At 40.8% G+C, this 12,798-nt stretch overlaps 1 protein-coding gene across 4 annotated transcripts in view; it reads left to right on the top strand.

Annotated features, from left to right (window-relative positions):
- Positions 1–12,798, top strand: part of LOC117301655 (short transient receptor potential channel 5-like) — a 33,546-nt gene that overhangs the window by 3,424 nt on the left and 17,324 nt on the right. For 2 of the 4 annotated variants that reach the window (XM_033785677.1, XM_033785678.1), the window contains exons 2-9: positions 1,029–1,221; positions 1,682–1,800; positions 2,636–2,749; positions 3,870–4,166; positions 5,768–5,878; positions 7,979–8,166; positions 9,182–9,324; positions 12,327–12,463. In XM_033785677.1, the coding sequence (XP_033641568.1) occupies positions 1,041–1,221; positions 1,682–1,800; positions 2,636–2,749; positions 3,870–4,166; positions 5,768–5,878; positions 7,979–8,166; positions 9,182–9,324; positions 12,327–12,463 (1,290 nt within the window). In that variant the 5' untranslated portion in view covers positions 1,029–1,040. The remainder of the gene's footprint in view (positions 1–1,028; positions 1,222–1,681; positions 1,801–2,635; positions 2,750–3,869; positions 4,167–5,767; positions 5,879–7,978; positions 8,167–9,181; positions 9,325–12,326; positions 12,464–12,798) is intronic. The other 2 variants (XM_033785679.1, XM_033785680.1) reach the window with 2 other exon arrangements.

The raw sequence follows: 12,798 nt of genomic DNA, 5'->3' as shown, positions 1-12,798 counted from the left end.
AGCGTTTGTATTCATTTGTTATAAAATGCTTTATGATTAGAAAGATATTTTAAAAGTAGAATATAATGATCCACACAAGCATCACTCGAAATTGCATGGTTTTCCTTTTACCTCGTCGACAAACACGGTCGGCCATTTATGGGAGTCAGATTTTTGACTCCCATAAATGGCCACCATGTTAGTTTGCAAGGTAAAAGGAAAACTACGCAATTTCAAGGCAAATGTGTGTGGATCATTGTATTCTACTTTTAAAACACCTTTCTAATGATGCATTTTATAACAAATGGAAGCGCTTTTCAAAGACCAACTCGACCGATCCAAGGCAACGTGTTCCTTTAACAAACTTGCTGACAATATGTTGTAGTATAAAAAAAACAAAATAGAAAAAAAACAGACGTCTATAAAAAAAAAAATATGCAGTGAGTATATTTACGGGCTAGGTGCTGTCAGGGATAACTTTCCAGAGATGGCGCCACCACTTTTTCACTAATTTTTAAAAACAGGGATATCTCAAATTCCATCAAAACTTTTAAAAGTGCATCCAGGCCAGGACCAGGGGCAACAGAGGAAAAGGCATCCAAGGCCTCTGTGGAAATCAAGGCCTTTGGCAATATCATTTTATTGCGGTACTATTGTGATATCATCCAGTGGTAGCCACGGTGGGCGGTGTTGGGCGAGACTGCCCAGGACTCACAACTTTAGCCCGTCATTCTGAGCACAAAAAATGTGCCGCACAGTACAGATTTTAAATTATTGTCCACAAATTATTTATGATCTGAGATACAACTCATGATAAGAAGTATCAAATGTCGCAGAGAAAAAACGGGGTCAAAAGGCCGTTCAATTTGTTGCATGGCCCTGTAACAAAATTATATTTGAAACTGGCATCAAACCTGAAGCTTGCACTTCAGCAAAAATGGCCCAACTCAAACTGGTCTAGCTACATGTACAGCCCTGTCCACCGCTTTTGTCATGTTTGAGAAGTATCAAATTCAGGACGACTATTTTTTGTCATTTGTTATTCACAGATACAAGACATCATGGAGGAGACATTGCCACCAGTGGTTGCCCGGGAAAGGTATTTCTTAGCCGCCCGAACTGGAGACGTCAAGGGCATCAAGGACAGTCTAGAGAACAGTGCCAAGCATAGCATGGATATAGACAGCGTCGATGCCAATGGGCGCTCTGCACTCCACATAGCGATAGCAAATGGAAACCTGGGTGAGTAAATGACTGTGCAGTGTTGTAGAAGGTATGCAGGGAACGATTTCCCTTTTATAGCTGAGCAAAATGCTTCACAGCATGTTGCTTCTCCAAAAACAGGATTTGCTACTCAATGTTGGCATTCACTGTGCACAAAATAAGTGCAGTCTAAATTGATTGCTACATGTATACATGTAGACGTTGTGACCTCTGATGTCACTCGAAAACCATATCGTGATTCGCGCGCGTACCGCCGGGCAAAACCTTTGTGTTTTGGCAGCCAGCTTGAAAGTATAACGCAATCTTACCATGACTACGCGTGCCCAGCGAAATATGTTCTCGGTTCAAGTCAAGAGAGGGCGCTGTAACCGGGCACTATTTTCAAAGACTAGTGCCCGCTCGGGTACTATTTCCCGCAAAGCACGCGCGCGCGAGCACTAGACTTGTGAACCATTTCTTAGTATTTATTTTTATGCAGCTGTTATATACCCGCTTCTTGAACACAACGTCCAAATAAAGGACGCCCTCTTGAGAGCTGTGGAGCACGACTTCGGGGAAGCTGTCAGGATTCTGTGCGATGTTGCTAACAAGTCAAGGGTATGTAAATTTGTAAATTGGATCTTTTCGCTTCCAAACTTCTTTCGCTTATCTGGTCTGATTTCTGAATTTTTTACCCTTGGAAAGCCTAATATTATGCTTCTGAAAGCACACAAAGTTGTGCAACAAGGGAGTTTTTTCTTATGTTATTCTCTTGCAACTTTGATGACCAATTGAGGAAAACTTTTCACAGGTTTGTTATTTGACGCATATGTTGGGATACACCAAGTGAGAATACTGGTCTTCGACAGTTACCAAATGTGTCCAGTGCCTTTAAAGGGTTTTGATACCTTTTGTTTTTGGCCATGACATGAATGAAGATGTACATTCTTTTACCCCTAGAAGTTTCAGCTTCATTAGTTGTCAAGATTTTGAGAAAAAAACGTGAAACTCACGTAGCGATGTTTTCAGGTTAGTAAATCTGTTGAACATGCTTAAATCAATTTCGTCTCACTTGAACAAAATATTATTTTTGTGTGAAATTGTTCTACTCATTGCTTGAAAACCTCAGAAATAATATTTATTTTTAGGGAAGCTTTCTACCTCTATTTAATGTATCTAAATCGTGTAGGCAGAGTCACACTGCAGCGATAACAATCACGACGCAAAGAGAACACATTCTGTTGGTTGAATGAGCGTGTGCTTATTCTGCGCGGAGCAATTCAACCAATAGAATGCGTTCAATTTGCGTTATCCTTATCATTATCCCTGCAGTGTGACTCGTCCTTTAGTCTTATGTAAATCTGTGGACATTTTGTGTTTTGTGTCATATCAAAAGTACCCAAACCCTTTAACTCCAAATTATTTCAAAATTGATTTGATAATTTGTTTGAAGGATTATGCAGAGGGTCAACAGATTATTGACTGCCGTTGTTCCAATGATGACTTCCATCCTTACATCAATCCAATCATTCTCGCTGCTCAAAGAAATAATTTCCAGATGGTGAAGGTAAGACAGATTTCTCCACTCGGCTAGAAGGTTGGGGGGAGCAGGGATGAGATTATTCAGACTTTTGGCTGAATTCAGACTTTTTATGTCGGCCTGGTGAAGAAAATCAGGCAATATTTTTATCCACAAATAAAGAAATCCTGCTCATCATTGATCTACCCCTCTATTGCTTTGGATACTGTTTCCAAAAGCTCCTTGGAATCTATAACCCCAGGGGTTAGCAAACAATAGAAATGGCATCATTTCAACATACCTTTGAATTTGTATCCAAGTTTCAGACTTGTTACAGTAATAATGACTCTCACCCCTGGGGGAGGGACTTGTGTGTAAAGCACTTGCCTCTCACCACTGTGTTCTTTGTTCGATTCCCAGCTAAAGCCCGGTTGATACTTCCTGCAATTGTGAATGCGATGCAAATTTGATGTGAATTTGACGTCACAACTCCTCTTTCGCTGTGATATTCGCAAGAGAGTTGAGCACAACTCAACTCAGTGCGAATTTCATTGCGAGTTTGTGACGTCAACATTCGTATTGCAATCACATTCGCATTCGCAGGAAGTATGAGCAGGGCTTAAGGCCATGTGAGTAGAGAGACGTGTCATGGCCTAGCGGTTGAGACACCAGACTCAAGCTCCAGGTGTTTCTGATCAGCAGAGTGTGGGTTCGAGTCCCAGTCGTAACACCTGTGTCCTAAATGCAAGACACTTAACCACTATGCTATGCCTTCGGATGGGACGTAAAGCCATTGGTCTTGTCTGTTATGTAACGCACATCAAAGAACCCAGTGCACTTATCGAAGAGAGAATGGGTTTGTTGCGGTGTTCCTGGTTTGATTGGTAGCACATTGCGCCAGAGCACCTTGTAAACCATTACATAGTGCTATGTAAAAAGAGTACATTAGATCTCATAGTTCAAACGTTTAAGCCCCTTGAGCGTCACATGAGTGACAGATATGAGCGCTTTATGAGAATCCACATTTATTATTAATTCTTGTTCATGTTTTTAAAGAAGTTCTTTGGGGTGAACTAACATCCCTCCCCCAATATTGCCCAAAATGCCCCCTTTGCTTACAACTTGACGTATTGCTAAGGCCTTTTTTAAATTTTCATAATTCATACAGCTTCTCCTAGAAGCTGGTGCACGCATCCCATTAGCCCGCGACGCGGCCGTTAACACCGCCTCTACAGACAGTTTCCAGCGATCCGTCGGCACCATGGAGATATACAAAGGTCTCGCGAGCGAGGCATACGTAGCCAGAGCGAGCAACGACCCAGTGGATCGGGCGTATACGCTCTGTGATGAGATCAGACGACTTGGTGAGATCGAGATTGAGTTCAAAGTGTTGTATAATGAACTAGAGGTGAATATGGAACGATTCTCTACGGAGTTTATCTCGCAGGCAAGAAGTACGGAAGAGGTAGGTGCTTATTAAAGTTGCCTACATTTCGTTAGAGGAACACATTGCCTTGATCCGTCGAGTTGGTCTATGAAAAGCGTTTGAACCTGTTTGTCATAAATTGCATGGTTTGAAAGATGTTTCTCACAATGTTTTATACTATCACAGCTTTAAAAAAAAAAGTTTTTTAAGCAAGTCGCCTGACACACAAGGCCTGAAGGCCATTTCAAGGTGTGGGCTACAATTATATTTTCCAGCGTCGTTGCCACCTACTCCTAGGGCTGAAACAGGGTTACCCCTTTCACAGTCCATACGAATGTAGGCTTCGGTATCATCAATTCAAAGCCTGGCCGGTAGAGCAGAAGGCACTACCTCCACAATTTTATGTAGCTAGTGTCACGACCGGGATCCGAACCCACACCCTGCTGATCAAACACCAGTGCTTGAATCCGGTGCTCTTAACCGCTCGGCCATGACACTACCAAGTGAGATTTATGCTAACAATTGGTTCAAGTAATTACCAATAGTGTCTAGTGCATTTAATCAAAATGTTTCAATTAATTTATTCTTATATATTTGGTTTGCGGTAACACCATGATTGTATCTACTTACCAGGTAGAGTTTGTCCTTAGACGATGACTAGAGCAAGCTAGTCGAACTGTTGAGACCAATGAACCGATCCGGCCTGTCAATCAAACTGTGCGCGTTCACCCATTTGACCAATCACAGCAATGATTGTGGTCGGACAAACTCGTTCATGCGTGCGCGTATATTTGGCACGCGCGGCAGAATCGTGCAGAATGTCATTGGGAGTGCTCGTACACGTGTCTTGCTCACGTGCGCAGTGGGCGGAGCTTAGTGGAAAGCCGGAACGGTCCATTCAAGAACTGACTCAACGGTAGTGCAGTTAATTACAATCCTATAAGCTAAAGTAGTCCCAGCTAATTTTCTATACCTTCCACTTGGGTAGTAGTTAAAAAGCAGGAAAGTTTTTTTTCAGAACTAAGAAGTCTCTCGAACATCCAATAAATCTACTATACTGCGGTAGTAAAATACAGAAAGATAGTTCTCTAAGAACAAACTCTACCTGGCAAGTAGATACACACATGGTGTTACCACAAACCAAATATATATTGATACCTCACCATGTTTTTGTTATATGATGAAAAAACTTAAAGGAACACGTTGCCTTGGATCGGACGAGTTGGCCTATAAAAAGCATTTGTAACTGTTTGTTATGAAATGCATATAGTTGGAAAGATGTTTTAAAAGTAGAATATAATGATCCACACAAATATGCCTCGAAATTGCGTGGTTTTCCTTTTGCTTTGCGAACTAACACGGTCGTCCATTTATGGGAGTCAAAAATTTGACTCCCAAAAAGTGGCCGACCGTGTTAGTCGACGAGGGAAAAGGAAAACCACGCAATTTCCAGGCATGTTTGTGTGGATCATTGTATTTTACTTACAAATACATAGTTTTCCAACCACATGCATTTTATAACAAATGGTTACAAACACTTTTCAAAGACCAACTCGACCGCTCCAAGGCAACGTGTTCCTTTAAATATTATCAATAATATTATTTGTAAATACTTAGTGATGATTTTGTTACGCTTGCAGATTATGACGGTCCTGTCCCACCCTGATGAAGACAACCCAATGAGTAGTGAAGAGACTTCACATTCACCTCTACCTAAGATATCACGCGCCCTCGATCTGGGATTGCAAAAGGTAAGGAAGTAAACATCCCTTTCTACTGTTGATAATGGCCAGCCGGTTGTTAGCAAAACACTCGTGTTAAAACAAATTTATTATTGTCTGTCATTATTCGTTTGCTGAAGTATCTCTATTATGATTTGTTTCCAACAAATTCAAAACATATTTTGGAATATTTGTGTATCATTTAGAACTACAAACTGTGGCCATCTGTTTTTGATTTGCACGCATGGCTTTCCCAACCACATTGGGCAAATAATTTGGGCTTTGACGTTGCATTAACAAGGTCTACATCGGGATCATGTGAATGCTCTGTCGCAGAGTGGACAAGCTCACTGGACTCAAGCTCATCCATGTCGTGGCCTAGCGGTTAAAGGGATGGTACACGTTTGGTAATTACTCCAAACAAATATTAACTTAAACACTGACTTTGTAACGAGCATTGGAGAGTTGTTGATAGTATTAAAACTTTGTGCAAAACGAAGTAGCATAGATTTTGAGAAAGAGACAATTTCTCACGAAAATCATAAAAAAGACTTCTAGCCAGAAGTCTTTTTTTTATTTCCTTCTGAAAGCACACAAATTCGTCCAACAAGGGTGTTTTTTCTCTCATCATTTTCTCTACCAATTTGTTATTTTATGCTTATTTTGGGATACACCAAGTGAGAAGACTGGTCTTTGACAATTACCAATTGTTTACCTTCCCTTTAAGAGCACTGGTCTCCTCATCAAGCTCTGGGGTTTCTGATCAGAAGAGTGTGGGTTCAAGTCCTAGTAGTTTACCTCGACGATCTTGTGTCCCTGAGCAAGACACTTATGTAACCATTATTGCTTTGTCCTTTGGATGGGACAAAAGCCATTGGTCCTGTGTGTTGTTTAATGCACATAAAAGAACCAAGTGCACTAGTATTGAAAAGATAAGTAGTTCGCCTCCATTGTTCTTGATTTGATTGGCAGCATATTGCGTCGCTGCATTTTGTAAACCATTACATGGTGCTATGTTAAAGGAGTAGGTCTTGTAATTCTAACGTAGTCCACCTTGCTGGAAATACAAAGGGGATCAATGTGTGGTGAAGAGGTTTTCTTGGACTGGTTCTTGATCATTTTACCGAGACGATCGTTGAGGTAAATTATAAGGAACCAGGGGTGGATTTCACAAAGGTAGTCCTAACTTAGGACTAGTCCTAGGCAATGCTAAGAGATGGGACCAGTCCTAAGTTAGGATGAGTTACTGGTCCTCACTTAGGACCAGTCCTATCTCTTAGCATTGCCTAGGACTAGTCCTAAGTTAGGACTACCATTGTGAAATCCACCCCAGGTCCCGGCGGGTTTAAAACTAGTTGAAAACCGATTCAACACACTTTGATTCCCATTCATAAATACCTTTTCGGTCAAAAACATCAACACTTTTTTAAAAATAAATGCAAAAATTATAATTGTTAAATGATTTCTTTCAACACAACACCCCTCCAGCTATGAAATGGTAAAGACCTCAGCCGCCCTCTGGTAAACAACTCCTTATAAGGGAATGCTGTGCGCGTATCGCGTGATGTGGCACAACTTTTTTAGCCATTGCTCTCGACCAATAGGAATGAAGAAACTGTCTTATAAGAACAGGTGCAAGCTCGCGTGTCACGCCCATGTATCATCACTTTTTACTGGTGTTATATCATCCGTTCAAAAACCCCTCGTGATGCCCTCTCGACCAATCAGAATGGATAAACTGTCTTAGGTATTTATGAATGTATGTTAAAGCGCCTTCAGCAGGACTGAGTGATGGATATGCCTGCTAAATAAGAAGCCACTCTTTTTTTATTATTGTTATATCGAATGCATGTGAGTGCTTTGTCGCAGACTGGTCTGGTTCATCAAACCAAAACTCTGGTGTTGTCAGCAGCAAAAGGGTAATCGCTTTTTCACTGTTTTCTCGTGACCCATATGGCCAATCAATTTGATACGTGTACTCATGTGTAGTTTTGTCAGTTTATGTATGGACCACATAAAGTGCTTACATGTACACTGCCAGCTTACACTGCCAGTAACTGTTTTGTTAGCTAAAACCAATTCTGTACATTGTTCCGTAATTTGTTTTGTATTTTCCAATTTCTTGCCCAGTTCATCGCTCATCCAAACTGTCAGCAAGTCATCATAAGCCAGTTCTACAAACGACTTCTCTTCGTCAGAGACAAGTCTGCCGTCTACCGAACTTTTCTCTTTGCTCTACTCTTTCTTCTCTACCCCTTCCTCGCTGTACTCCATGTTTATTCCGACAGACAGAAAATAAAAACCTTCGTCAGAATTCCGTAAGTATTATCAATTATATCTGAAAGTCTTTTGGGGGTCTTTTATACAGTTTAATAGTAATATTTATAATAATAATTTGGGAGGGCTAATCGTCCTTACTCGCAGCTAAGAGCTGAATTGCGAAGGATGCGGCTACAACGTGTTCGAGAAGCAGGCATGCAAGGGCGTCTATAATAATAATAATAAGACTTGTAATGTGCACATATCCACCCTGCTGGGTGTTCAAGGTGCAGTAAAACCAAAGACAAAACACAACACACAAAAAAACAGACACAACAAAATTAGTCATTGAAAACCTGTGACATAAGATAAGTTTTGAGAAGAGACTTGAATTTTGCAGTACAAAGACAAGATCGAAGATTAAGTGGTAGAGAGTTCCAGATGCGTGGGGCGGCTGAAGAAAAAGACCTGTCACCCCATGAGTGTCGAGACTTGGGTTCAATGAGGAGAAGCATAGAACTTGATCGAAGATTCCTTGATGGAGTGTAAACTTGAAGCAGTTCAGAAATATAGTGGGGAGCCTTGCCATTAAGAGCTTTGTGGACAATGAGCATCAGCTTGAAGATGATTCGTTGAGAGATAGGGAGCCAGTGTAGTTGTTTCAGAATGGGGGTGATAGAACACTAGGATTTTCTAGACAGTGTCACAATGCGGGCAGCAGTATTTTGGAGCCGTTGGCTGCCAGCCACATCAACTTGATTTTTTTCCTGGTGGAGGAAAACCGGATAGTCTGGGAAAACCCTCATGGCACAGCAGAGAACCAACGCACAACTCAACTCACATATGGCTGGCCGGAAATCGAACCGGAGTCGTTTTGGTGAGAGGCGAGCGCTTTAAGCACAAGCCAACCATGCCACCGAGGAGTTATATTGCCACACCCTTTTAAAGCAAACGTAATGATTTCATGGTCTGGCCATTCCAAGATATTAACGCAGAGTGCAATCAGATCCCCCTTGTGCATGCCGAAGATTACTGTACTAATAATTCAATGTATGTTTTTCACCCTGCCTACAGCATTGTGATGTTCATCATGTATCTAGCGGCTGATCTGACCTTCGTGACCTTACTAACCTGGGAAGCGGTTAACGATAGCGGAACGGCTCACAACCTCAGCTTCACTCGGCCCTACAACGTGGCTGCACTGCTCTGGATTCTAGGTAATATCATTTATTCTGTTTGTCTGTAAATGTCATTTGTCATGTTTGTTGAAAGGGTTTTGATACTTTTTGTTTTGTACTATCAACAGCTCTCCATTGCTTGTTACCAAGTAAGTTTTTTTGGTAACTATTATTTGAGTAATTACCAAAGGTGTCCAGTGCCTTTAAAGGCAGTGGACACTATTGGTAATTGTCAAAGACTTGCCTTCACACTTGGTGTATCTCAACATATGCATAAAATAACAAACCTGTGAAAATTTGAGCGCAATCGGTCATCGAACTTGCGAGATAATAATGAAAGAAAAAACACCCTTGTGTGTGCGTTTAGATGGTTGATTTAGGGACCTCAAGTTCTAAATCTGAGGTCTCGAAATCAAATTCGTGGAAAATTACTTCTTTCTCGAAAACTATGGCACTTCAGAGGATGCCGTTTCTCACAATGTTTATACCATCAACCTCTCCCCATTACTCGTTACCAAGTGAGGTTTTATGCTGATAATTATTTTGGGTAATTACCAATAGTGTCCAGTGCCTTTAACAGGATCCTGATGTAAAACAGCCCCTGAGCTTATGCTTGTATCCTTTATAAATATTTTTTATTGAGACAGTAGGGATGTACATTGTAGTGCCAGCTGCGATGGGATTTGACACTCCCGCCCAGTGACTCATGAGAGTCGGTGAAAGACCTTTTTACGGTGGAATTGTCGGTTCTTGGCTCAATTTCACAAAGAGATTAAGATTTATTATCTTAACTGGGATTCACAAATCACTATGGCAACACTGACAACACTTATTAAGATTACTCTTAGTGCTATGTAAAATCAGCCCCAGGACATCTCGACCTGCATTATAAGGAAGTTTTTGAAGAGGATGTCCTCCCTTTTTAATATCACCTGGTGCGACTTGGCATTGGATCAAAACATCTGGAGATCGTACACAGGAAAGCCTGTAGTATGACACCGAACGGAGGCTTACAGAAGATACGTTTCTAGGTTAATACTCTTAAAGGCAGTGGACACTATTGGTAATTAGTCACAATAATTATCGGCATAAAACCTCACTTGGTAACAAGTAATGGAGAGAGGTTGATAGTATAAAACATTGTGAGAAACGGCTCCCTCTGAAGTGACATAGTTCTCGAGAAAGAAGTAATTTTCCATGAATTTGATTTCGAGACCTCAAGTTTAGAATTTGAGGTCTCGAAATCAAGCATCTGAAAGCACACAAGTTCGTGTGACAAGGGTGTTTTTTCTTTCATAGTTATCTGGCAACTCCGAAGACCAATCAAGCTCAAACTTTCACAGGTTTGTTATTTTATGCATATGTTGAGATACACCAAGTGAGAAGACTGGTCTTTGACAATTACCAATAGTGTCCTTTGTCTTTAAAGACACTATTGGTAATTACTTAAAATTATTGTTAGCATAAAAACATACTTCGTAACTAGCAATGGAGAGCTGTTGATAGTATAAAACATTCTCAAAAACATCCCGTAGTAATGTAGTTTTTGAAAAAGAAGTAATTTTCCACTAAAATGTTTTAATTTGATTTAAAAACCTCAGAATTACATTTTGAGGTACCAAATCAAGCATCTGAAAGCAAACAACTTCTTGTGAAAAGGGTGTTTTTTCTGCCATTATTATCTTGCAATTGAGTTAAAATTTCCATAGCTTTTTTGTGCTTCAATGCTGAGATACACCAAGTGGGAAAACTGGTCTTTGACAATTACCAAAAAGGTGTCCAGTGCCTTTAACAGGATCATGTAAAACGGCCTCTGAGCTGTTTTATGTATCCTGTGTAAATATTGTTTTAATGCGACAGTGGGGATGTTGTGCCAGCTGCGAGGGATTTGACACACCCGCCCAGTGACTTATGAGAGAGCGGGTGAAAAACCTTTTTACAGAGGAATTGTGGTAGACACTACAGCCGTAGGCCCACTGCTCGATTTCACTTAGAGATAATATGGATTATCTTAAAACTGGGATTCAGTTAAGAAAACTGCAACGTCACAAAACAAATCACTTAATAGTTCTGTGGAAATCGGCCCCAGGACATCTCGACCTTGTTATAGAGACGTTTTTAAAGAGGTTGTCCTCCCTTTATCACCTGGTGCAACTTGCCATTGGATCAAAACATCTGGAGATCGTACACAGGAAAGCCTGTAATGACTAATGACACTGAACGTAGACACTGGACATGTTTGGTAGTTGTCAAAGTCCAGTCTTCTCACTTGGAGTTACTCAAACAAATGCATGAAGAAAAAAAAACAATTGGTCGTCGAGGTTAATAGAGAATAATGGTATAAAAAACACTCTTGTCGCTCAAGTTGTGTGCTTTCAGATGCTTTCAGAATTGGAGACCTAAGCTGAGGTCTCAAATTCAATACTGAGGTCTCAAATTCAATACAGAGGTCTCGAATTCAATACTGAGGTCTCAAATTCAATACTGAGGTCTCAAATTCAATACTGAGGTCTCGAATTCAATACTGAGGTCTCGAATTCAATACTGAGGTCTCGAATTCAATACTGAGGTCTCGAATTCACTACTGAGGTCTCAAATTCAATACTGAGGTCTCAAATTCAATACAGAGGTCTCGAATTCAATACAGAGGTCTCGAATTCAATACTGAGGTCTCGAATTCAATACTGAGGTCTCGAATTCACTACTGAGGTCTCAAATTCAATACTGAGGTCTCGAATTCAATACTGAGGTCTCAAATTCAATACTGTGAGGTCTCAAATTCAATACTGAGGTCTCGAATTCAATACTGAGGTCTCGAATTCAATACTGAGGTCTCGAATTCAATACTGAGGTCTCAAATTTAAATATTTTAGTGAGAAATTAGTTCTTTCTTAAGAGGGCGCCGTTTCTCACAATGTTTTGTTCTATCAACAGTTGTTATGCTAACAAATATTTGTAATTACCAATAGTGTCCAGTGCCTTTAAAGAAGATAAGTTTCTTGGTAATCACTCATAATTTTATTTCCCCCTCGTATATGTAGGTATGATGTGGAGGGAGATTGAGTGCATCGCAGCTAGAGGGTTCACAACGGTCATGACCCAGTGGGAACATCTCAGGGATACCGTCATCATCCTCATGTTTCTGGTTGGCGTAGTCTTTGAAATCATCGCTTACATGGTACGTAAAATTCCACTGTTCTACAACCCCGGCTATATCTCGTTGGGCCCCTCTGCCCCCTTTCAATAATAATAATAATAATTTAGAAGGAAACAGAGGGCTTGATTACTGCGGCGCAAGACCAGTCTCTAAGGACAAATGTAATGAAGGCAAGGATAGCGAATGCAGTAAGATGGCCCAGACGGAGTACAAAGGAAGACATGACAAGCTGGCTAAGGTGATTCACTGGGATCTGTGTAAGAAGTATGGTGTCAAAGTGCTTGCGAAATGGTACGACCATGTTCCGGAGAAAGTTGTAGAGACCGACCAGGTCAAGATCCTATGGGACTTTAACA

Source organism: Asterias rubens, chromosome 17 (assembly GCF_902459465.1).
Source record: "Asterias rubens chromosome 17, eAstRub1.3, whole genome shotgun sequence".
Lineage (NCBI taxonomy): Eukaryota > Metazoa > Echinodermata > Asteroidea > Forcipulatida > Asteriidae > Asterias > Asterias rubens.
This window is presented reverse-complemented; position numbering and strand designations above follow the sequence as displayed.